The 27,342-nt window shown below is 39.0% G+C and overlaps 1 protein-coding gene across 1 annotated transcript in view; it reads left to right on the plus strand.

Annotated features, from left to right (window-relative positions):
• The first annotated feature begins 969 nt into the window (after positions 1-969).
• The window catches only part of LOC117514447 (THAP domain-containing protein 6-like), a 41,484-nt gene continuing 15,111 nt past the window's right edge, over positions 970-27,342 (plus strand). The window contains exons 1-3 of the mRNA XM_034174917.1: positions 970-1,077; positions 11,305-11,509; positions 25,891-26,007. Coding sequence (XP_034030808.1) covers positions 980-1,077; positions 11,305-11,509; positions 25,891-26,007 — 420 coding nt within the window. The 5' untranslated portion in view covers positions 970-979. The remainder of the gene's footprint in view (positions 1,078-11,304; positions 11,510-25,890; positions 26,008-27,342) is intronic.

Genomic DNA, 27,342 nt, shown 5'->3' on the forward strand with positions numbered 1-27,342 from the left:
CAATGTACTTGATATATCCCTCTTGTATGCTTAAAGTATACCACACGTACACTTATCAATGTACTTGATATATCCCTCCCCTATGCTTAAAGTATACCACAAGTGCACTTATCGATATACTGCCATTGTACTAGTTAATACTTTGAGTCCCTATTTTTAGTTTATTATCATATACTTAAAGTGTACTGTTATACACATTGGTTATTTCACTATTTTACTTTTTATACTTTCATTTTGCATGGCATATTACTTGTAGCTTACTATTTATATACTGAAAATATACATATTCTTATAAATATATATATTCTTAAAGTATTTTTTAAAGTTTACTCATACTGTATGTACACAAGAGTGTGATGCATTTAAAAAAAATCACAATACAGAATGTTGAAAACAAGTTTGATATATTTTCAAACATTTCAAAAACAAAGACCTATGAAATCAAGTCCTTCCTTTGTGGAGAAAATTAAAGGAAAAAGTGCATGTAAAATGTAAACATAATGGTCTCTCCAAGATCAAGTCCTTATTTGTAAAAATGTAAACATAGCATCTTCTACTGAGAACTAAAGTCCTTCCTTGTCAAAAAAAAGGTAAAAGAAAAGTGCGAACCTTTGGAACCAAAAATAAATAACTACATACAAAAAAAATCTGTACTTTTATGACTTCTTTTCAGTTACTTGAGTCAATGCTTGACTTAGTATATCTTGCTCCAAGTGCATAATAAGTGTTAGTACTTTATGGCAGAAAGACGTAACAACTATACTAAAGTACAAGTTTTAATATTAAAGTATAAGTGTCTTAGTATTAATGTACTTGGACTTTTAAGATGGGTTGTATGTGACATGCATTGCTGCTCTTTTCCAAGATGGCGCTTGCATCTATCATAGAAACGAGCTCGGTGTCCCTTCTATTGTTTATTTAACTCTATGAGCGATACGTAAGCGTCGCCGCCATCTTGTGAGGGACTCGTCACAGCAAAATGCCTGCTTATTGTGCTGCAGTCGGTTGCACAAATCGACGTAAAAAAATTGATAAAGAGTTACAAGATGGTTCAGACCGAAAAATAACATTCCATCGGTGAGTGGGTATTGTCTTTTTGCTAAATGCTTCTACGTTATATCGGGTCAGATTCTTGTCAGCTTAATTGTGTCACAGAGACGACTGACCGTGAAAAATTACTACCTCAAAAGTTCAGCCATATAAGTTAGCGCAGGTACAATTACAATCATGGAAAGACACGTGATATATCCCATATGTGTGCATGGAAAAGGTACAAATCGACTTTTCGTAAACGTCTTTCCTGGTATGAGCTTCAAAGATGTTTTGTTAATGTAAGAGAGACAGTAGGTGCATTTTGCGGCAGCAGCATCTTGTCACAGCACTTCGGTGGCATCTTTGTGCTGTAGCAGATGCTGGTGTTTTATTTGTATCGCTGGTTAGATCTGATTTTTACTTATCCTCATTGCTGGAACTTAATGAACGAACGCGTTTGAAGATTTTTAAAACTTGTATTTTTTTCACCTATAATCTATAATGTATTTACATGTACACGTCTGACATAAACAATTAAATGAATAAATAAAACAGAAAACACCAGCATCTGCTACAGCACAAAGATGCCACCAAAAGTGCTACAAGAAATACAAAATGCCAGCATGTGCTACAGCACATAAAAATGCCACCGGAAGTGCCACAGGAAGTGCTGTGAGAAATACAAAAACAGCATCTGCTGTGACACATACAGATGCCACATGAAGTGATGAGACCAGATGCTGCTGCGCCTGCCCTTGCTGACGTAAAGCGTTGCCTAATTATTATCAAACAGAACAAGAGGTTGCTCATCTTCAGCACACTGCGCAAAATTCCTGAACATGTGCAAACACTTTGTCTCAAGCAGGTGTTCAAATTTCCAAATATGTATTTCACAAAACCCTAACCATTATCCTATTCTTAACCCAAAACCATTTAAAATAATATGAAAGGTTGCTGAGACGTCAGGTTAGAGCCTCACTCAGACCTCAGAAAGGCACAGCATTCTTCCAGAAACGGCGGACACAACCAAGAGAGCAAACCGCCTTGGAAGGCTTTCAGATGTAAATGCGTTGACCTGTTTTATTTGTAAATACTGGACAAAACGAAAATCTTTTGAAATGACTGACATATTTGAAATCTCCTTTAACAGTGGAATATCCGGATAAAATGCTGAAACCGACTTCTTCTGAAACTTCTCTGTTCTCTCACGACGTCCTGGATCAATAGAGCCTGAAATGTGGAGGTTTTCAGCTTGAAACAGGCTGATGACGCCGCCTGAGAGCGCTGCGCGACGTCTCGCACTGTGGGAAGTCCTTAAAGCGACAGTATCACCTCAAAATCTCTCATCAGCCGTTAAAATTTTCACTGAAAACCAGCTTAATTTTTTTTGAACCATGTCCACTTCGATGTGTCTCACAGGTTTAGAAAAAATTTTGATCAAACAAAGCGCCAGTCTCTCAGCAACTTCTCAGACAAAGGAATTCCGACGAGGGGCTGGACGACTCCTCCCACAAGGAGTGCTCACAGGCGAATGACGTCACCGACAGGCGTGGAAAAACTCACGCATGCGCACGAGGGTTCAAGCATGTCTGACATAAAAACATATGAATGAAATCCATATAGTTTTTGAAAAAAATAAAAAGGACCTATACTTTATGGACAGACCTCGTATATGTATATGTATGTATGTATATGTATATGTATGTATGTATATGTATATGTATGTATGTATGTATGTATATGTATATGTATGTATGTATATGTATGTATGTATATGTATGTATGTATATATGTATGTATGTATGGTTTTTGGTTTTGTTTGCCTCTACTGGTGGTTGGCTCTCACTGCGGTATTGTATCACTTCCTGTTCCGGAGCACAGCGGTGCTTTGCTGTATCTGTTAGCTGTTTAATCTGCGCAGTTAGATTGATCTAGTTATCTAGATTACGATTTGTTTCCCAGTGTAATCTTTACGTGCCTTAACTAAAGCACTCCTTCTGCTGAATCACCTCTAAATTATTTACACATTATTCACTTTGCGTGTTTTTAGGAATCCGCTAGCTTAGCGTAGCTACTAGCTCTTAGCCGATTTAGCATGGCGGCTTCTCCTTGTCTCTCCCGCACTTTTCTGCTCTGGGTGTGAAATGTTTAGTTATTCCTCGGCCTCCTTTAGCAGTAACGGTACTTGTAATAAGTGTAGCTTATTCGTAGCTTTGGAGGCCAGGCTGGGCGAATTGGAGACTCGGCTCCGCACCGTGGAAAATTCTACAGCTAGCCAGGCCCCTGTAGTCGGTGCGGACCAAGGTAGCTTAGCCGCCGTTAGTTACCCCCTGGCAGATCCCGAGCAGCCGGGAAAGCAGGCTGACTGGGTGACTGTGAGGAGGAAGCGTAGCCCTAAACAGAAGCCCCGTGTACACCGCCAACCCGTTCACATCTCTAATCGTTTTTCCCCACTCGACGACACACCCGCCGAGGATCAAACTCTGGTTATTGGCGACTCTGTTTTGCAAAATGTGAAGTTAGCGACACCAGCAACCATAGTCAATTGTCTTCCGGGGGCCAGAGCAGGCGACATTTAAGGAAATTTGAAACTGCTGGCTAAGGCTAAGCGTAAATTTGGTAAGATTGTAATTCACGTCGGCAGTAATGACACCCGGTTACGCCAATCGGAGGTCACTAAAATTAACATTAAATCGGTGTGTAACTTTGCAAAAACAATGTCGGACTCTGTAGTTTTCTCTGGGCCCCTCCCCAATCAGACCGGGAGTGACATGTTTAGCCGCATGTTCTCCTTGAATTGCTGGCTGTCTGAGTGGTGTCCAAAAAATGAGGTGGGCTTCATAGATAATTGGCAAAGCTTCTGGGGAAAACCTGGTCTTGTTAGGAGAGACGGCATCCATCCCACTTTGGATGGAGCAGCTCTCATTTCTAGAAATCTGGCCAATTTTCTTAAATCCTCCAAACCGTGACTATCCAGGGTTGGGACCAGGAAGCAGAGTTGTAGTCTTACACACCTCTCTGCAGCTTCTCTCCCCCTGCCATCCCCTCATTACCCCATCCCCGTAGAGACGGTGCCTGCTCCCAGACTACCAATAACCAGCAAAAATCTATTTAAGCATAAAAATTCAAAAAGAAAAAAATAATATAGCACCTTCAACTGCACCACAGACTAAAACAGTTAAATGTGGTCTATTAAACATTAGGTCTCTCTCTTCTAAGTCCCTGTTGGTAAATGATATAATAATTGATCAACATATTGATTTATTCTGCCTTACAGAAACCTGGTTGACTTTCTTTGCTAACAAAATTTTAACTATTAGAGAAAAAATTACTCATAACCATCCCAAAGACGTATCGTTATCTTTGGCTGCTTTCAGTGATGCCGGTATTTGGTTAGACTCTTTCTCTCCGATTGTTCTGTCTGAGTTATTTTCATTAGTTACTTCATCCAAACCATCAACATGTTTATTAGACCCCATTCCTACCAGGCTGCTCAAGGAAGCCCTACCATTATTTAATGCTTCGATCCTAAATATGATCAATCTATCTTTGTTGGTTGGCTATGTACCACAGGCTTTTAAGGTGGCAGTAATTAAACCATTACTTAAAAAGCCATCACTTGACCCAGCTATCTTAGCTAATTATAGGCCAATCTCCAACCTTCCTTTTCTCTCAAAAATTCTTGAAAGGGTAGTTGTAAAACAGCTAACTGATCATCTGCAGAGGAATGGTCTATTTGAAGAGTTTCAGTCAGGTTTTAGAATTCATCATAGTACAGAAACAGCATTAGTGAAGGTTACAAATGATCTTCTTATGGCCTCGGACAGTGGACTCATCTCTGTGCTTGTTCTGTTAGACCTCAGTGCTGCTTTTGATACTGTTGACCATAAAATTTTATTACAGAGATTAGAGTATGCCATAGGTATTAAAGGCACTGCGCTGCGGTGGTTTGAATCATATTTGTCTAATAGATTACAATTTGTTCATGTAAATGGGGAATCTTCTTCACAGACTAAAGTTAATTATGGAGTTCCACAAGGTTCTGTGCTAGGACCAATTTGATTCACTTTATACATGCTTCCCTTAGGCAGTATTATTAGACGGTATTGCTTAAATTTTCATTGTTATGCAGATGATACCCAGCTTTATCTATCCATGAAGCCAGAGGACACACACCAATTAGCTAAACTGCAGGATTGTCTTACAGACATAAAGACATGGATGACCTCTAATTTCCTGCTTTTAAACTCAGATAAAACTGAAGTTATTGTACTTGGCCCCACAAATCTTAGAAACATGGTGTCTAACCAGATCCTTACTCTGGATGGCATTACCCTGACCTCTAGTAATACTGTGAGAAATCTTGGAGTCATTTTTGATCAGGATATGTCATTCAAAGCACATATTAAACAAATATGTAGGACTGCTTTTTTGCATTTACGCAATATCTCTAAAATTAGAAAGGTCTTGTCTCAGAGTGATGCTGAAAAACTAATTCATGCATTTATTTCCTCTAGGCTGGACTATTGTAATTCATTATTATCAGGTTGTCCTAAAAGTTCCCTAAAAAGCCTTCAGTTAATTCAAAATGCTGCAGCTAGAGTACTAACGGGGACTAGAAGGAGAGAGCATATCTCACCCATATTGGCCTCTCTTCATTGGCTTCCTGTTAATTCTAGAATATAATTTAAAATTCTTCTTCTTACTTATAAGGTTTTGAATAATCAGGTCCCATCTTATCTTAGGGACCTCGTAGTACCATATCACCCCAATAGAGCGCTTCGCTCTCAGACTGCAGGCTTACTTGTAGTTCCTAGGGTTTGTAAGAGTAGAACGGGAGGCAGAGCCTTCAGCTTTCAGGCTCCTCTCCTGTGGAACCAGCTCCCAATTCAGGTCAGGGAGACAGACACCCTCTCTACTTTTAAGATTAGGCTTAAAACTTTCCTTTTTGCTAAAGCTTATAGTTAGGGCTGGATCAGGTGACCCTGAACCATCCCTTAGTTATGCTGCTATAGACGTAGACTGCTGGGGGGTTCCCATGATGCACTGTTTCTTTCTCTTTTTGCTCTGTATGCACCACTCTGCATTTAATCATTAGTGATCGATCTCTGCTCCCCTCCACAGCATGTCTTTTTCCTGGTTCTCTCCCTCAGCCCCAACCAGTCCCAGCAGAAGACTGCCCCTCCCTGAGCCTGGTTCTGCTGGAGGTTTCTTCCTGTTAAAAGGGAGTTTTTCCTTCCCACTGTAGCCAAGTGCTTGCTCACAGGGGGTCGTTTTGACCGTTGGGGTTTTACATAATTATTGTATGGCCTTGCCTTACAATATAAAGCGCCTTGGGGCAACTGTTTGTTGTGATTTGGCGCTATATAAAAATAAAATTGATTGATTGATATATGTATGTATGTATGTATATGTATGTATGTATGTATGTATGTATGTATATATGTATGTATGTGTATATATGTATGTATGTGTATGTATATGTATATATGTATGTATGTGTATATATGTGTGTGTGTGTGTACAGTAGTGTTCAGAATAATAGTAGTGCTATGTGACTAAAAAGATTAATCCAGGTTTTGAGTATATTTCTTATTGTTACATGGGAAACAAGGTACCAGTAGATTCAGTAGATTCTCACAAATCCAACAAGACCAAGCATTCATGATATGCACACTCTTAAGGCTATGAAATTGGGCTATTAGTAAAAAAAAAAAAAGTAGAAAAGGGGGTGTTCACACTAATAGTAGCATCTGCTGTTCACGCTACAAACTCAAAACTATTATGTTCAAACTGCTTTTTTTAGCAATCCTGTGAATCACTAAACTAGTATTTAGTTGTATAACCACAGTTTTTCATGATTTCTTCACATCTGTGAGGCGTTAATTTTGTTGGTTTGGAACCAAGATTTTGCTCGTTTACTGGTGTGCTTGGGGTCATTGTCTTGTTGAAACACCCATTTCATGGGCATGTCCTCTTCAGCATAAGGCAACATGACCTCTTCAAGTATTTTGACATATCCAAACTGATCCATGATACCTGTTATGTGATATATAGACCCAACACCATAGTAGGAGAAACATGCCCATATCATGATGCTTGCACCACCATGCTTCACTGTCTTCACTGTGAACTGTGGCTTGAATTCAGAGTTTGGGGGTCGTCTCACAAACTGTCTGCGGCCCTTGGACCCAAAAGGAACAATTTTACTCTCATCAGTCCACAAAATATTCCACCATTTCTCTTTAGGCCAGTTGATGCGTTCTTTGGCAAATTGTAACCACTTCTGCACATGTCTTTTATTTAACAGAGGGACTTTGCGGGGGATTCTTGCAAATAAATTAGCTTCACACAGGCGTCTTCTAACTGTCACGGTACTTACAGATAACTCCAGACTGTCTTTGATCATCCTGGAGCTGATCAATGGGTGAGCCTTTGCCATTCTGGTTATTACCTCTGCCAAGGAGGTTATGTTTTCGGTCAAGTTTGTTTGTTTGTTTGTCTGTCTGTTTGTCAGCAGGATAACGCAAAAAGTTTTGAACCGATTTTGATGAAATTTTGTGGAGTGGTTGGAAATGACAAGAGGAACAAGTGATTAAATTTTACTGGTGACCCGGATTATGATCCGGATCCAGGAATTTTTTAAAGGATTCTTCACCATTGCGGGATAGGGGGAATTTTGACATTCTAGTTTCTAACTCCACAAAAACAAGGCAGAAAGGCTTGAAAAAAAATTAGGGTGTAACATAGTCAAATGTTCTATCAAACAACAAAGTTTGGTGATGATCAGATCCGGATTCTGGATCTGGTGATCCAGAATATGCAAAAATATAGGGAAAATAGAAAATGTGTCAGTGTGAGGTGACAAATGAAGCTAGAGATGCACAACTAACACCAAATTGTAGCTGAATCTGTACTGATTCAGTAAGGTGTCATTAGATTTGATGTAGCTTCAAGTGTTATGGAGCTAGATCCAGAAGAAAACCGCCATTACCGAAAAATCATTTTTATACAATAACTTTTAAACTAATAAAGACATAAAAGTGATTCCAAGTTCTAGTGGTATGTTTTCATGGTCAAGGATGTCAAATATAAAGGAAAGAAAAGTGTATGTATCATAGTTTTGGTTGTAACACTGAATTGTTGAATAGATCACTGTGCCAAGGAAGAAATCTCTTTAGGGTCAGTGACCGTATGGCCTTTTGTAGCACATGCAACACTTAAAAAATTGTTCTATTTCAGAATTTACTGTTATTTATTTAGAGAAGTGTTTCATGTTAAGAAAAATTCATATATTTGCAGTTTAGTTGAATAATAAATTGAATTTTGTCTCTTATTTGTTTTTGTCTATAAGCACATGCAATATCAATATCAGTGCTCAGATGATAGTAGCTTCTGGGAAAGGTGCAAGTTGCAATAAACTGTGATGCCAAGTGCTAAGGATACATGCTATCCAGTCACAGCAGATGAAACTTTTTTTACTAGCAGTCATCATTGTTAGACCTTTTTAGGTTCAATGATTCCACGGCGTGTAGATGTTATGGCGTCAGTGACCCCATGGCCTTGGCGGAGGTTTGCACTCTCTGAGTGGTTCTAGTTCTTCTATCCATTTTGATGGTTGTTTTCCATTTTCTTCCACGCGTCTCTGTTTTTTTTTTGTCCATTTTAAAGCATTGGGGATCATTGTAGATGAACAGCCTATAATGGTTTGCACCTGGGTATAAGTTTTCCCCTCTCCAATCAACTTTTTAATCAAACTACGCTGTTCTCCTGAACAATGTCTTGAACGTCCCATTTTCCTCAGGCTTTCAAAGAGAAAAGCATGTTCAACAGGTGCTGGCTTCATCCTTAAATAGAGGACACCTGATTCACACCTGTTTGTTCCACAAAATTGACAAACTCACTGACTGCATGACACACTACTATTATTGTGAACACCCCCTTTTCTACTTTTTTTACTAATAGCCCAATTTCGTAGCCTTAAGAGTGCATATCATGAATGCTTGGTCTTGTTGGATTTGTGAGAATCTACTGAATCTACTGGTACCTTGTTTCCCATGTAACAATAAGAAATATACTCAAAACCTGGATTAATTTTTTTAGTCACACAGCACTACTATTATTCTGAACACTACTGTATATGCGTGTGTGTGTGTTGAGGACATGAATGAGCAGCATCTCACCATGTCATTTAGTGAATAACGCTGTTGTGTTTGATTTGCGGACATTCATGCTGGTTATACGGTCGCAAATTGAGCAGATATTAAACGGATATTTGTGATCATATAACAGCATGAACATCCGCAAATCATTAGGCACAAGGGGGTTATTCCCATTCTATTCCAATTCCATCATTTGCACGGTTTATTTTTCTGTAGGTAATTCGGTCTGCGAGGCTTACCATGAGGCAGCGTCGCTCCAACAGCGGTCAGAGCGTGGAGTAATCTATCAAATGTGAAAATCCATCTAATGTGAAACGGTAATTCTGTGTCAGAGTCCACGTCAGTACTTTCGTATCTTAGCATAAATTCACCCATTTTGACATTTTGCTCTCAGCTAACAGCGCCATTATGACATCTGCATAGCAGTGCGTGCAGCCGGTGTTCTGTCGAATGCTGTGTTTCATCGCATAAATCGACAGTTCCGCGTCCTGACAATATTGCGCATGCATGCGCATGTGCAGTTGCGCGGAGGGCTGGCCTGTCGACAGAAATGACATCTCGTCAGAACACCGGTCAGGGTGTGGAGTAATACATCCAAATGTGAAACGGTCAAATATTTTGCCACTGTTACCCTGATATTATACAATCTGAAATCTCACACGATTAACCAATCAGATTTGCGGAAAAAAATGTAATTGGATTAGAATTCTGGTTTGTGGCTTCGTCTACCATCGGTTTGTGGCTTTTTACGGCTTTTTATGACAGTGTTGTCCGGTTTGTGGCTTTATCCCCCACTGAGCAGATTTTTTGTACTATTTCCGGATTGTTTTGTGTCATTTCCGGTTTGTGCCTTCGTCTACCACAAGAGCGAGCTTCGCTCATATAAATCTTTGAGTGATCAAATGTAGTCATTGAAATTCTTTACACTTCAAAATGTTTTTTGTTTTCACCTTTTGTAACTTTGTTGTAAGACTTGGACACTAAGGATCTAAGGCAATCCAGTGGCTTCACATCTCCATAAATGCACCATCATTTTCCCACAATGCACTACCATTTTTGGTGTGAAATTCAGAAATTCTGTAAATTCAGTTTTTTTTTTTTTTAATGATTTACCCAAAATAACTGGTCTGAAAAGAAGGAAAGTGTTTCATACTGGTAGTTTTTGTGCTGCTCCATTGTCCAGCAACTCATCTGTTAAGGGAAGGAGCTTGGATTCACGAGATCATGCTACACATTCCCACAAAAGAGCCACAGAGTTTACAACAATTCTTAGAACAAACCGGAAGCTGTTCCTTGTGGGCAAAATCACGTACTCGAGATGTCGCAATATTTCGAAATATGAAGACGCTGGATAACTAGATGTCTTTTAAAAGGAAGCTCCTTGTGTACCACTTGAATAACTTTGTGTCAAATGAACAGTAGCTTAGAGAGACTATCAGGAGTATTGCTTGCATTGTGAGGGAATGTCAGCTATGACATTTTGGTCATGTGATGTGTTTCTTTGGGCGTGTTCCTGTTCACATGTGCCACAGTTGGAGAAGACCAAGGGGACGCCCATGTCACCTGGCTGCAGCAGGCCGATGATTACTTTCAAGAGCTGGGGATGGATTGGTTCTCTGCCTCGGTGGTTGCCATCCAGGCAGATGCAGTGAAATACGTCACCAGCATGTGCTCAATGACCTGACCTGACCTTGTTGTCCTTTGAAAGACAATAGAATGAAACAGTCTTTCTGATTTGTTTCCATATCAGCAATGGATTATTTTAAGACTCCACAGGCCTGCCCCATGCAAATTTGCAAAGTTGTTCTACCTTTTGTCCTGTTGTAAGAAGTTGGCACTTAAGGCAGTGATTCCCAAAGTGTGAGCCCCCCCCCCCCCCCCGTTGGGCCCCTTCTCAAGAGGTCATAAACAAATATAAATATTTATTTTTAAAATGTAGCCAGAAGTAATTAAAAAAATCTTGTGTCTCGATTAAAATTATGATTAAAAGTTTGCATGTGGCCCAGAAGATTTTCAGATTTTAAAGTGGTCTCCGGCATTCTTACGTTTGGGAATGGCTACTTTAATTGAGATCTAAAAGTTGAATTTTTGTTTGTTTGTTTTGTCCAAGTTTTCCAAAGGAAGAAGAGAAAAAGAAGCAGTGGGCTGTTGCTGTACATAGACGTGATGAGAAAGGAGGCCTGTGGATGCCAAGCCATCACAATGTTCTTTGTTCAGTACATTTTACTGAAAGAGACTTTGACCGGACAGGACAGACGACTCGGCTCAGGGAGAACGCTGTGCCATCGGTGTTTAACTTCCTCAAACGTCGGCGGGTATGTCATTGAACTGTCAAACGGATGCAGTCTGGAACTGTAGAAGTTATAGTTGTAGAATCTGAGTTACTTTGATGTGCTCATTGTTCCATGGTTGCACGCATGGTTTTGTTTTGTTTTATTAATGTTTGCTAAATCTGCCTAAATAATCGTATGAAATCTTGGATGACAATCAATGACGTAACAAGCATTGTTTTTTTGCGGCATTTTGGTAATATTAAGATGCATTACATGTTGTCTAAGCTGTCAACAAAAGTAAATCTCATCAAACCTAATTCCATTAGAGCGATAGCCTGAACGTTATGGTCTGTCAATGGTTCAATGCATTGGTGGACTTTTGACTGTAGTCATTGAATTCATTCATACAGAAACAAACAAACTATATTGTTAAGGACTGATCTTTTGTTGACGGGTATAATTTTCAGATCAAAACAAGTGAGGGAACAATGGCATCACAGTTGCCCAAGCTAGTGTAGCGATGTGATCAACCTGTAACGGGTCAATATGTTCTTTTTGTAAAGCCTTTTAAAACCAACCAGTGCACCAAGTATTTTAATATTATCGGGACAATTATTCAAAATATTATCACCCCTGATGGAAACATAATGACTTTTAACAGTAGTACGGATCTTCAATTTCTCAAATAATAATGTTCCTCTCAAACTGTAGCTGGAATCCCTCATTTTAAACAGATCCTGGACATGTAGAGGCAAAAGCTTATTTTTGACTATACATAATCTGTATTGTACTATAATCAACCAAGTCCCAGAACTTTAAAATTTGCAGACAAGCAAATAATGGATTTGTTGGCTTTCGATATGGTTTATTACTGATAATTCTTATAGCTTTCTTTTGCAACAGAATAAAACTGGTTTAGTATTAGTTCTGTATGTATTTTCCCAAACCTCGACACAGTATGTTATATATGGAACCAGTAATGCATGATATAAAGTGGTTAATGCATCTTGAGTGAGGAAGTCCTGGACTTTATGCAGAATTGCAATGGCTTTTGACATTTTAGATTTAATATGAGTTTTCCAGCTTAATCTATCATCAATATGAACACCAAGAAATTCTCCATCTTGTCCAGGAGCTGTACAAAAAACACAGTCGTATCATCCGCAAATAAAATACAACTTATGTACTTAGAAACCAAACATATATCATTAATATACAAAAGAGTAATCTTCAAAAACTCAGAATTTGTCCCACCAAAGTGGGCACACTGATACCTACTGTCTAAGTAGCTCACTATCCAGTCATGTGCCAATCCCCTGATACCATACTTCTGTAATTTGTCCAGTAGCATGGTAAGATCTATAGTATCAAATGCTTTCTGTAAATCAAAAAAACAAAACAAAAAAAAAACCCTACAGTATATTGCTTATTTTCAGTCACGTTAGAAATTTCTTCGACGAAATCCATCACAGCCAGTGAAGTAGTGCGATTCTTTCTAAAACCGGATTGCTGCTCGCTAAGGATATGATGTTTAGGTAAAAAATCATTTAACCTAATTTCAAAAATCTTTTCCAAAATTTTAGAAAATTGTGGTCAGAGGGAGATTGGCCTATAATTGGAAAAAAACATGCTTGTCACCAAATTTGAACAATGGGATCACTTTAGCTATTTTCATTCTGAAAGGAAATTTCCCAGTCATTAATGGCAAATTACAGATATATGTTAAAGGCTTAACAATGCAATCAATAATATTTTTAACGAAAAACATATCAAAACAGTCACTATCAGTTAATTTGTTCCCCTTAAGTTTATGAACTATGTCAATAATTTCTTTTTCATCTGTTCCTCTAATGAACATTGAATCACGAACTGTTTCTATTGTTTTGCTGTGATCCAAGGAGCACGTTTCAGAAGATGCGATTGAATTTGCTAAGTTTTTACCCATGTTAACAAAATAACCATTAAAATGATCTGCTATAGCTTTTTTTTTTTAATTGTCAGTATTTGTACAAAAATAGGCAGGATAATGTCCAGTTTAATAAAAGCACAAATGTTCAGATTAATAAAAGGTCACGTCACATATCATAAAATGTCTGATTTTATATCATACCAAATGTCTGGTTTAATAAAAGCACAAATGTCCGGATTAATAAAAGCTCACGTCACATATCATAAAATGTCCAGTTTTATGTCATAACAAATGTCCGGTTTAATAAAAGCACAAATGTCCCGATTAATAAAAACTCACGTCACATATCATCAGTGGTGAGCACAGCTAACCAGAAAGTTAGCTTTGATAACAGATAATCAGCTAACTAAAAAGTTATCTTTTATAAAGCTAAACCAATAAACCACCAAAAAATTTATTGGAAGCTACAGCTGACCGATAACCGATAACTTCCAGTATTGTCTCCAGTACACTTTCAACTGCTAACAAGCTGATTTTAAGTTTTAACACCACGATTGCTTCTGGTAGCATCACAGACGACCACAGACCCAAACAGTCAGTCAGCACTTCTGTCTTTGTGTGCTCTGCCCTCTGCTGGAAGCTCCTGTTTACGACATAACTTGCAGCAGTGAAGCCATTGAGAGAAGCAGTGAAGCTCAACTCTCTACTCAATAGTAGAGTCGCTGTGAGGCAGAGGTCTTGGAAAATAAAGCAGTGTGACTTGTGGTTTTGATTTATAAATAAAATTAATACAGATAGAATAACTCCATTAATGTCAATTCTGTCATTTGTACAAAGTTAAAATATAACATATATCTTTTAATTTTAAATAATGCACTAATTCTGAAGTTTTGTAACAAACACAGACAGATGTCAAAGGGATAATGGGTAAAATGTGCCTCTGCTAACACTGATTGGTTGACTCATTCATTCTATGTAAAAACCAACACATTAATGTGAGGTCTGTGTGTTGGTGTTTACATATAAATGTGCTTTTGTAAAATATGCCTTTTTTTAATTGGTAAAAAAAAAAAGCCATTTGCAAAAAGCCAAAAAGTCAAGTTGTGAACTGATTTGACAACCGTCAGATATAACTGGGGTCAAAATAAATAGAACACTGCCATCTACTGGTGTCCAGATGCTCATACTGCCATGAACACTATGACAGTAGAGACCGTGAAAAAAAATTCCAGATAATCCTTGTCTGCTACGTTTAAGATGCGTGGAATTTAATAAACGCAAACTGAATTTCAGACATCTTATATATATGTATGTATGTATGTATGTATATGTATGTATGTATGTATGTATGTATGTACGAGGTCTATTTTTTTCAAAAACCATATCGATTTGATTCATATGTTTTTACGTCAGCCAAGCTTGAACCTTTGTGCGCATGTGTGAGTTTTTCCACACCTGTCGATTGCGTCATTCGCCTGTGAGCATGCCTTGTGGGAGGAGTGGTCCAGTCCCCTCATCGGATTTTCATTGTCAGGAAATAGCGGAATGATTTGGGCTTTTTTTCCATCAGAATTTTTTCAGAAACTGTTAGAGACAAGCAGCTGGAAACCATTCAGAAAATTTATCTGGCTTTCGGTGAAAATTTTACAGGCTTCACAGAGAATAAGGACTGTTACTACAGCTTTAAGGACGGCCCACAATGGCGCTCGGCGTGCCGCGCTCCGAGCCGCGACGACAGGCACGAACCACCGGATTATTTCTAAATGGATCGCTGTGTGGAGCTGGGACCGTCGTGTGTGTGCAATTTCTCTGGTTATCACAAGAGCTGGACATCAGCCATTTTCCGGCAGATTTCACTTTTAACAAGAGATTTTGTCATGGAAAGCCGCGCGGAGGCTTCGCGCGTCAGGACCGATTCGCTGATCCTGGGCTGGTAAGCAAACCCATGCCTATCTCGGCTTTCAGTGCTTACCAGTCGAGTGAGTATAAGAGAAATTGTGGAGAGCTGGACATGTCCCAACTTGTCCTCTAACACTCTGAAACAGAGGTGTTCCTTTGTCTCGCTTCCAAAGCGAATCAGTCGTGACGCGCGAAGCCTCCGCGCGGCTTTTCATGACAAAATCTCTTGTTAAAAGTGAAATCTGCCGGAAAATGGCTGAAGTCCAGCTCTTGTGATAACCAGAGAAAGAGCACACGACGGTCTCGTATCCACAGAGCCATCCGTTTAGAAATGATCCAGTGGTTAGTGCCTCGTCGTTGCAGCTTGGAGCGCGGCGCGCCGAGCGTCCTTAAAGGGGTCCTTAAACCTGTAGTTAAAGTCCTTATTCTCTGTGAAGCCTGTAAAATTTTCACCGAAAGCCAGATAAATTTTTCGAATGGTTTCCAGGTGCCAGTCTCTAACAGTTTCTGAAAAAATTCTGATGGAAAAAAAGTCCTTTTCATTCTGCCATTTCCAGACAATGAAAATCCGACGAGGGGACGGGACCACTCCTTCCACAAGGCGTGCTCACAGGCGAATGACGTCACCGACAGGCGTGGAAAAACTCACGCATGCGCACGAGGGTTCAAGCATGTCTGACGTAAAAACATATGAATGAAAGCCATATAGTTTTTGAAAAAAAGAAAAAGGACCGTTACTTTATGGACAGTCCTCGTATATTCACGAGAGTTTTAGGCACACTATTCAAAGAGTTTAATGCTGTTGTCTGTGTGGAGCCTGATCAGAGTGTCTCAAATGCATTTCTTTTGTCGTGAATGTACTGAGATTACCCATAATGCACCTCACACAGCATGTCCACACTAAAACCTTCAAAATTAGTACATTACTTTAAAACTAAAACATATATCTGATATTTCTACTTTATAAAACTTCAAACCTGACATGAATTTAAATAACTTGTCCGAAATTAGTTTGGTTAAAATTTTAACCATAAGTTAAAACTGTTTGCCTCTGGATGACTTGGGTGATATTGCCAGCGTATCAGTATGGGGTCAAAAGAAATTAACTTTTGTCTTTTCTATGACCAATTCTTCTTTGCCTGCAGAGGACAAAGCGGTTTCTTCTAGTCACTAAAAAGCATTGGTCCGAAACAGTTATAGTATGTAATAATTTCAAAAAATCCATTGCGTCTTTAATAAAGGATGGCAGGGAACAGACCAAAGGTTGAAGAAACTGGTCCACAAAGGCCGAAATATTTTCTGTTAAAGAACCCATAGCAAATACAATCGGCCGACCAGGTGGCATATCCGTATATTGTTTATGAATCTTAGGAAGAACGTACAAAACAGGAGTTACTGGACAGCTCACTGTCATAAAAGAGTGTTCAAGTTTATTGATCTGGTGAGTTTCTAACAGGTGATCCAGAATGTTTTGAATTTTCCCTTTAAATTCTGTTGTAGGGTTAGACTGAAGTTTTTTTTTATAAAAAAACATTATTAATGAGTTGTCTGTGTACTTCCTGTACATACATACTACGGTCCATAATAACAATCGCTCACCCTTTATCAGCGCTTTTAATGACTATGGAATGGTCTTTTTTTTAAGCGCCTCCAGTTCCATCCTTTGGGCTCTGGTTAAATTGTCCACTACTTTATATTGTCTCTTGGAGATAAGAAGTTGAGAAACGTCATGCTCCACCAATCTGCAAGAAGTGTCAATAGATGCATTTCTTTTATGTGGAGGCGTAAAAGTACTTTTACCTTTAAAAGATGGTTTATGTGTACCATCAGATGATTGGTCATTCTGCGCACCAAGTTGCTCCAGTGATTGTATTTCAGTTCTAGTTTCAGTATCTTGAACAGTGGAGTCGTCAGAATTAGCCAACGAATTGGCAGTACCAAAAAACTCTTTAAGACGTAAGGGGGGGGGGGAGTATTACCAGCACATTTATCAAAAAAAAAAAATAATTTAATTTAAACTAAAACTGCATGGTTGTGTTTTCCAGTACTCTCAAGAAAAGAGATAAAAAAAAATAAGAGGAGCGAGTCTTCGCCTTGGCTCTGGCTTTACCTCTTGTTCTGCCTATTCCGCTCATGATTTCGTTTTATATAACGGCTGAGTGGATTCTTGTCATTTGATTGGTGCTTTGTATGTCACGTGACATGGATTAATTCATCCTATTTGTGTTACATTGCATTCACAGTGCGGCTTGGTTCCATTTAGAGTGCAAATTTGGTTCCATACGTTCGGTACCATTGCACTTTTGCGTGCACACGCACATGCGCGGCATCGTGCACGCGCGCATATGTGACCGCGCATACACATGTGCGCGCATCCTCGTGCACGAGCACGCACGTGCATACTCATTCATGCGCACACATGCTCGTGCACATGCGCACACGCTCGTGACTTTTTTTTTTTCTCTGCACTGAGGAGGTCCACAGCTCGACCGAGCCTGTTGCGCACGGGACAGCGACATGATTTGATTGAGTTAACTGACGCCACACACTCTCTCTCTCTCACACACACACACACACACACAAAATCCAAAGCCGTCTGGATGCATGAAGAGCTGCTAACATGAAACGCTGATGTTATTTTTGGCTGGACTGAGAAACTACAGTCTTTTTTTTTTTATGGAAGTCCGAAGTCAGTGCACAGCATCACTGGACTATACGTCACAATAGAACACAAAAATGTAAGTCCCTTTTCTGTTGTTTAAAAATTAATAAAATATCAAATGACAAGGATCTATTTTAGCCGTTATATAAAACAAATAATGAATGTTTTTACATTCTTTCAATGGTACGAATATTTAATTCGGTGAAAGCTTTCACCTCATGAAGTATTCGTACCATTGAACTCATAAACATTCATTATTTGTATACTAATCCTTCACTGTCAAAACACAGAGAAAAAAATGAGGTCTCAGTCAGAGTTGACTTGACTTTTCTATTGACAGGAGCTCCACTTTAGGCTCCTTTCGCAGCCTTATAGGGAGAAACGGTCAACACTTATGATAAATCTGACTGAAATCGAATCTACGTATCTGAATTGACCTATGCCCAAGTTTTCACGCCTTAAATGTAAATAACGGCAGAGATGTCGGCCAGAGAATCGACAGTGATTACAAGCGCAGATCCAGCATTTTAAACTGACAGCGGGAGACCGCTGCAGCGCTTCAACCTTCCAACATGGGCGGCTCAGCGCTCCAGGTCATGTGACCAAAATGCCTGTCTATTATGGGATGTCCATGGCTGCAGCCATACCCGACTCGGTGCGCTGTGCCGCGCAGGGTAAACAAACGATTTGATTGGCTCAACTGAGTGAAGCTATTGTCGTATTAACTGGAGTAGGAGCGCCCGCTGTCTACAGCTGCGACCGCCGGAAAAAATGGTCCGTGAAAATGATATATTCTCGTGAATTTTTCAGAGATTAGTCACGGGTACGGACAGAACCACTTCCGAAAGAATGAACATAAGTGTGTCTGTTCATCTTTAAAACAACTGGAGTCCGCATCAACCTTCCTTCTTTTGGAGCAAGCCATGCTGTAGACGCCTCATAACTTGCTGCAACGTCGCCGCCATATTGGATTGGTCTCTTCACCGGAGTGAGCAAATATGCCGGTATTTTGTGCTGCTTACGGTTGCAATAACCGGTGCAGTATAGAAACCAGATCGCGTGGGATTACATTTCACAAGTAAGATTGAACAATAATTTTGGTTATTTTACCATTTGTGATATGTTATTGTATCAGACGGTATACTATCTTAGTGTAACGTTATTGCCGCAGGAACTGGTGTCCAACAAGTATCACAACTCTTAAGCGATTTTTTTCTTTAAAGGAAGAGTGCATTTGTGCGCATTTCTATCCACTTATGTGCTTTTGTTTCACGACAAAATCAAAATGTACATTAAAATTGGTGAATGGAAATGCAGCTACTACTCTTGCTGTTTTGTTTTTTTTTCTTCTTTTCTTTTTAAAGGTTTCCCAGTGATACAGACTTGAGGAGGCAATGGCAAGTTGCTATAAGACGGGAGGGTTTTGTTGCGACTGAGTGGTCAAAGCTCTGTAGTGAGCACTTCGAGCCTGATAGTTTTGACAGAACGGGTCAGATTGTCAGACTTAGAGCTGGTGCGATCCCATCTGTCTTCAACTTCCCATCTCATCTCCAAAGAGTAGGTGTATTTTTACTCTATATGCTAACAAAGATCGCTATGATTCATATGTAAAACAAAAGTTAATTTCACACTTTGCTAAACATGTTTTTTTTTACCGTTAGGTCTTTCTGCATGTTTAGGAATTAGTGATGATGATACTAAAACCTTGTAAGTACGCATTTTTTATGTGTGACAGCATCCTGTATCGTAACTGAATCTCTGCTGTTTCAAACAAACCAAACCGTGGGAAAATTGGGTAAAAATTTGATGAGTTACGGATTATTGTAGTTATTATTGTAGTTATTGTTGATTATTGTAGTTGGGGATGCACCTCCCCCAGTGTAAATAAATGCACTGGGGGCGCAATAGGGACTCATCCAAGATGGCAGCGCGCAGATACGTCAGCTGCAATAGGCAGCGGCAGTCCATGAGGCGTCTACGTATATAATGTCTATGGTAACTTATCGCTGTCTCTTCCTCTCTGCTTTGGTGCGTGCGCAGCGCTGAACTCTACACTACGTGGAATGGGTGTCACGGCTGAGTGAGCGAAGTCAAGCCGCTGCATTGTCGGCCATCTTGCTTCCCCCAAAAGGCGCAAACACCGCACAGTGGAATCAGGTCAATAGTATAGGGTCAAACTCACCAATTTCTGCAGAATTAAGCCCTTCATCGAGTTGTTATGTAATATCATTAAGCTCTGTTAAGGCCATTTATAAGACTTGTACACGTAGTTATTTTTTGATAGATTACTAAAGTAAATAGAAACAAAAACTTGTTAAATCTATGGAGATTATAAGCTCGCAGTGCAACACTATTTGAATACTTTCTATCATATTATGCGCTTGTGAACACACAAAGCCCCCCCACACATACATAATGTTCATTTGACACACACAGTCACACACACATACACACATAATGTTCATTTAACACAACACACACACTCGAAACACCCCCCAAACGGTGCACATCATCCACAATCAAACGCACAAATACTTTTTAATAGAGCCTGACCGATATGGATTTTTTGAGGCCGATGCCAATAACGATATTTGGATGAAAAAAATGCCTATAATCGATAAATCGGCTGATTTGCCGATAGCTGATAAATCAGCTGATCAGCTGAATGTTTCAACCTCTTAGCAGTAAACGAAAGTTTTTCGTGCTAGAAATAAGGTCTGCACAATGTGGGCTTAATAAAAAGTGTGACCGACGCAATGAAGCACATTTGACACATTACTATAAACTGAGTTAATCAAACTGAGTTGAACTGAAACGGGAGAAATGTGGGGTGAATGTAATCACAAAGTTATTACAAACAACATCCTTATAAACTTATCAGTGCAGTGTGACAGCGAACTACGGGGGCCGGTGATGAACACATTTAAGCAGGGGTGTAAGCAGCTCTCAGTTGAATGGAGTCAGAGCTCCATCTGCTGGACAATCGGTGCAATGACATTTTACATTGCCGACACAAACATTATTTCAGTAACTGTTCTGTTTATGAGAAATTATCGGCGTTCTATCGGCAAAATTTCGGCCGATAGTGAGTACTTTGAAAAGGGCTTATATCAGCTGATAATATCGGCCGGCCGATATATTGGTCGGGCTCTACTTTTTAATGTCGTGCACACACGCAGAAAGGCACACAAGTAATTGGTCAGTTAAAGTAAATATTAGAATGTATTATAGTTTTGCAGAAGTAGGAACATTGCAACAAATCACAATCACAGGTGATGAAAAGCAGTCAATCCATTCACACGTCACTGTACACTCTATCAAATTGAAAATTAACTATATGACAGCTTTAGTGTCTGAAACAACAAAATACAACTAGAGCAGTGGCCCAATTTTAAATGAGTTGTTTACAGTTGTTTTTTCAAATCTTTACAGCATCTGATTAACATATTTTGAAAAATACCTTTTTATGTATGTGCAGAGCGTGTACGCACTTTCATCATGAGATGGAGCAGCATCTTATTTTTATCCAATATAAAAAAAATAGTATAGTAATATTATTTGATAATGCGCTATAGAAGTTGACATTTTCAAAGAAGCCAGACCAAGTTAGAGGCAGAATATTTCAAAATGTATATTACATGTTTTATACTCGTATATATGTATTATATGTATTATATAATATATGTATTATTATTATATTGTTATATTGTATTGCATATATTATATATTATAATATTATATTATTATTATACTCGTATTATTATATATATTATATGTATTACTGTATAATATATGTATATTACTGAATCTGACCTGTCAACTGCATGGAAAACTCATAATAATGAAGCAAAACTGAAAATCAAGGTTCGGGTTTGTTGATGTGAATGTTGAAAGATTAAAAAAATGATGGTATCTACATTTATCTACTCAAGGATCAAGCTCTACCACAACACCACCAATGTACAACCAATTCCTGAGACTTGAATGAATGAAATGAATGAAACATTATTACTTAAATCCCAATATTGTGTTGCACTTAACTGACAAAGTTATGTGGAAAAAGTTACGTTACCTTTATCAATTTAATTCAACATTTTATTTCTTAGAGTGTAGTCGTCAGCGTCATGGCACAGTTTGATTAACAAACATGAAAGTGTATGGCTGGGACATACCTGTGAAATGTAAGTCCTTTCCCACGATTTTCACTAGTATCACGATTCATGCAGTTAATTGCAGCACAAGACGGCATCTTGCGGTGCAAGCAAAGCTAAATCCAATCAAACAAAGCTAAATTGGCGAATGTTAATCTAAATTGTGCGTGTGCTACGAGCGTCTTTTTTATATCAGCGTTCAAAGTTCTGGGGGATACAAGATGGCGTTTTCTGTACTTCCGCCAGCTTCACGCCTCAGCGACAAATCAAGGTACAGCGATCGATCGAGCCCATTCCACGTAGTGTAGAGTTCAGTGGTGCGCAGGGTAAACAAATGATTTGATTAGCTCAACTGAGTGAGGCTATTGTCGTATTAACTGGAATAGTAGCACCCGCTGTTTATTCAGGGTTTTCACGTATCCCATAATCCCTTGCACGCCAGAGAGTCGCTGCAGCCAAAACAACATAGAGAATCCACATGATGACAATTGTAAATGAATATTATACTACAAAACTGTAATTTTTTATGCTTTTCATCACGTTAATAAGAGACTGCTGCATGATGCCCTGAAAACTTGCTAAAACAATTATAACAAATAATCCGTGTCTGCTACATTTAATCTGCATGGAATTTAATAAGCGCAAACCGAATTTCAGACATATTATATATATTAGTCTCGAACAAAGAGGACAAACAGTGTTGTAAAGAACAATAATGAAGACGTTAAAGAGCAAACTTCACTTTCTCCCAGAACGACATGATCAGGAAGCGAGTGTAGCTCACAGCAGCTCCCATTGAAAATAACGGAGAGACAGCCTGTGATTCTCCCATGTTTACATAAAACAAATGCAATAACAACATCTATAAACCCAGAGAATATATGAGAGTTTTAGGCACAATATAAAAATAGTTTTATGTTGCTATGTTAATGGTGTTGTCCGTGTGCAGCGGTTAAAGTGCAGCGTGATCAGAGCGTCTCAGTGCAGTTCTCAATGTTACTGAGATCTCGCAACGTGGCGACCTCTCCGAGGTTTTGTGGGATTTGAAACCTGAAAAGGGTGGATAGCCGTGACTGTCGGAAAAAATGTTCTATGAAAATGATCTATTCTTGTGAATTTATCAGAGGTAAGGTGAGGTTCTCTTATTTAACGTGGGTAACCAACGAAAGTCTCAACGAAAGACTTATTTCCAGAAGGGCCCACATCACTTGTCTCTCACTCCTCCCCAGCACTGTTGTTAAGAGTGCCAGTTGGGAGCGTGGCTGCAATCGGGAAGCGACCCCGTATTGCTGGCATCCCAGTCCAACGTGCAACCCGTTACACCACCACCTCCCTAGAGATTGATCACGGGTCCGGACAGAACCATCACCCAGTGCAGTTTCCTCCTCTACATTGACCACTTCTAGATCAGAGGTGTCATCCTTCTCGTCCTTTTCACCCTCATGAATTGGTGGAAACAGCGTGAATACCTTTATCGTATTTGAAGCATTGCCAGTGACAATGAAACAGACCTTGTTCTGAATTTTGAAATTCTCAAGAACATCCTCATAAACCTGACAAATATTCTCAGCTGCATCCCACCCATTAAAATGCTGACAGCTCAGCACAATGCTCTGCAAATCGAAATCAACAATAAAATGGCCCATCATCCCATAGAATGACCTCATTGATGGATTTGACCATAGGTCTGTTGTTCTGCAGATGTGGTGATTTTTTTCCTGTCAGACTAGCCAGATGTGTTTTTACACAGTCTGAGTGTTTTGGGATAAGATTCTGGCTGAGAGCTCTTCGGGATGGCGTTGTGAAAGATGGTTGGGCCAGTAGAAACATATTCATAAAATCCTTATTTTGAACAGTAGAAAGAGAGAACAGACCCATTGCAATGTATGTCACAATGCTGTCGGTGAGAACAAGTTGCCATGTGTCGGTTGTTGACCACTTAGCGCTTGAAGTTGTTGCTGGAGGATGACCAACATCTGTATCGTGGTTTGGTTGGGTTGTGTGACTAATGGTTGCAGACTCAATCAAGATTTCGGGATGTTTCCACTGTCATCAGCAAAGCCATATCATTTATCTCAACCTAAAATGTTCTCAAGAGAGTATAGTGTAATGTATTCTACAACTGATTTGGTTTCTTGATAAATATGGACTACAGCAGGTGAGTCACAATAAAAAGTAATTTACAAGTGCAGTGTACATTTAATATTTACTGTAGGATGCAATTCCTTACTTTAGAATTACTTTAATTACATTTGGCTGAAATACAATTCAGTAACATCTTACTGTTTGAAATTCTTTAATTACATTACACTCCCTAACACTGCATGTGAAGACTACTGGATTCTCTGCCGGTTTCTTAATTATAGCTGATGTCACCTGATGGTGATTTGAATGTGAGAGGTTTTTAAGAAAAACATAATAAATTCAATAAAATGTTATGTATATAGTGCTTTTAACAGAGACTTTCACAAAGAAGCTTTACAGAATCAATAAAAAGTCGAATTCAAACACAATGCTGTGCTCAGATGTCTGTCTACAAGAGTGCTTTGCTTTCAAGACATGTCCCAAGGTTAAGTAAGAAGGTTCAGACTTAGGAAAGTGAGAAGCTCATTTGGGTTTAACTAGTGTGGCGGTTATCTAGAGAGAGAGGGTCCTAATGCACAAGGAAATAAGTTATACTACATGTTTCAAGAGGTAATTTTTAATTCATTTGTTTTTGAATTATGATCCCAACACTGATACCAGTGCCATGGCTATCAAAATAAATGTCAAATAACAAATCTCTTAATTAACTTGTAGATGCCTTTTGAAATTTTAAGTTGCCTTGATGGTTCCACAGATTGGAGTAGGCAGTACTTGCAGATGGCTCAGTGGTTTTCTGGTGTCGATGAGAAACATTTGCTACAAATTTAATGTGTACATTAAGTTGATAGTAATAATATTTGCATGAAATATGTAAAACAGTCATGTATGGGATATACTGTATGATTCTGGAATATACCAAAAATTGAATGGAATTTCAATTCAACTTTCAATTAAATTTGAATTTCAATCTACTTCCTGTTTGTCTGTCAATTCAAATTAAATTCAAATTCATGGAATTGAATTGGAATTTGGGAGACATTCTCAATTAAGTTCAGAATTTTGCACAAACCTGCCTGACTCAACCCTACTCGTTTTTCCAGTCTTGGGGCCGGCACTCAGAATGTACTGGCTGCATACCCCATGTAGCTGAAATATTGAGAAAATTGTTGGAAGCCCCGCCTCCTTCTCCACTCTTCACTTTTCTGGACTTGGGACTGGCACTCAGGATGTACTGGGTGCCACCCCATGTGGCTGAATTAAAAACATTATTCCAGTGTTACAGGATTAATCACAATTATGACACACATACATGCATAAATTATACAAATACACATACAAAACAATGGAATTGAAAATTTGTTGTTACATGTAGGAATCAACATTTTGTAAATAAGCAACTACTATTGTTCATGTTATGATTTTCTACTGTTATTTCCAGCAAGATTATTGTCACGAAATAACATTTGACTGGCTCTTTTGTTTTTGTTTTTTGTTAACATGGCAGCATAGTATGAATATAAGTAACGTGTTTTAGAAATTTCATTTCCATTTCAAATAATTAACAAAATGGTGTACAATCTTCTAAATACTTTCGATGTTATCAAAATAAATAGTGTGCTAGTTAGTTTGACTAAGGGCCTGCTATGGATGGTGACCAAGGGGCTTGCCCCAGTTTTTTAGACATCTTAATATACAAATATTACATGTATGTTCACAGGCAAAACGATCCAAGAGGAGTACAAACAAGCGATTTGGGACACAGTCAGGTGAAGACTCAGTTCAGTCATCTCGATCAGCTGGTCCAGATAAAAAAGCATTGTCTCCAGTGAACAAGGTGAGATGTCACTTGCTAACTACACTCAACATGTTTGCTCCACCTACATTAAAATTGCAGCCCCTCAATACACACTCATCTTGGTTCAATGATGTGGCCTTAAGCATAAGTCTAGAGGTTTAGAAAATGGTGTAGTTCAAAACTAGAAGTATTCCACCTCGCCTGGTGTGATGCTATTCTTGAGTATTAGCATGCAGTACCGGCTACAAAGCGGGCCTATTACTTGGATTTGATTAACAAAAATAGGCATAACTCAAAGGTCCTGTTCGGCACAGTGGCAACACTTATTCATGGACAACCACCTGTAAGTCGCCCTCCATTTACAGCCCAAGATTTCTTAGATTACGTTGAGAAGAAAATAGATGGCATTAGGTTAAATATATCCCAGTATGCTTTAGTCCGGCCACTACCCCCTGTTATCGAGGTGGGTGCCATCACTGATACATTACCTAGATTTACTGAATTTGATATTATTTCACTTGGTGTGCTGACAAAACTTGTCATGTCTGCTAAAAGCGCAGCTTGTCTGTTTGACCCTATACCAACAAAACTATTTAAGGACCTGTGACCCACTCTTTGGCCTACTATGTTGGAAATATTAATCTGTCAATAACCTCGGGATCTCTTCCTAAATGTTTCAAATCTGCGGTGATTAAACCATTACTTAAGAAACTTGATCTTGTCCCTTGTCTCTTGAAAAATTACAGGCAGATATCAAACCTAACATTTTGTTCTAAAATTCTGAAAAATGTATTCACAGCAGCTCCTGGACCACCTTACTGAGAATAATCTCTTTGAGCCACTGCAGTCTGCATTTAGAAAATATCATTACACAGAGACAGCTCTCACTAAAGTGGTAAATGAACTGCTTGCTATGGATTCAGACACCACTATGGTCCTGGTGCTGTTAGATCTTAGCACTGCGTTTGATAAGGTGGATCATCGTATTCTACTTGATAGACTTGAGAATTATTTTGGGATTACTGGGAATGTCCTTGCATGGTTGGCATTTTACCTAGTCAGTCTCTCTCATTGTGTCTTGTACACAAACACTACCTCTAACCTTAGTGACATGAAATATGGGGTTCCACATTGGTCCATCTTAGGCCACTGGCATTTCTCCCTTTATATAGCACACCTTGGGCACATACTGTGGAGTTTTGGGATTACTTTTCATTGCTATGCTGATGACACTCAGTTGTACATGCTGATAACTGCTGGTAATCTCGTACACATAAAGTCCTTAGAGGATTGCCTTGCGTCAGTGAAAAGCTGGATATCCTTCAATTTCTTACTCTTGGACTCAGACAACTCTGACAAGACTCAAATGATGGT

This window comes from Thalassophryne amazonica, chromosome 7 (genome assembly GCF_902500255.1).
Source record: "Thalassophryne amazonica chromosome 7, fThaAma1.1, whole genome shotgun sequence".
NCBI lineage: Eukaryota > Metazoa > Chordata > Actinopteri > Batrachoidiformes > Batrachoididae > Thalassophryne > Thalassophryne amazonica.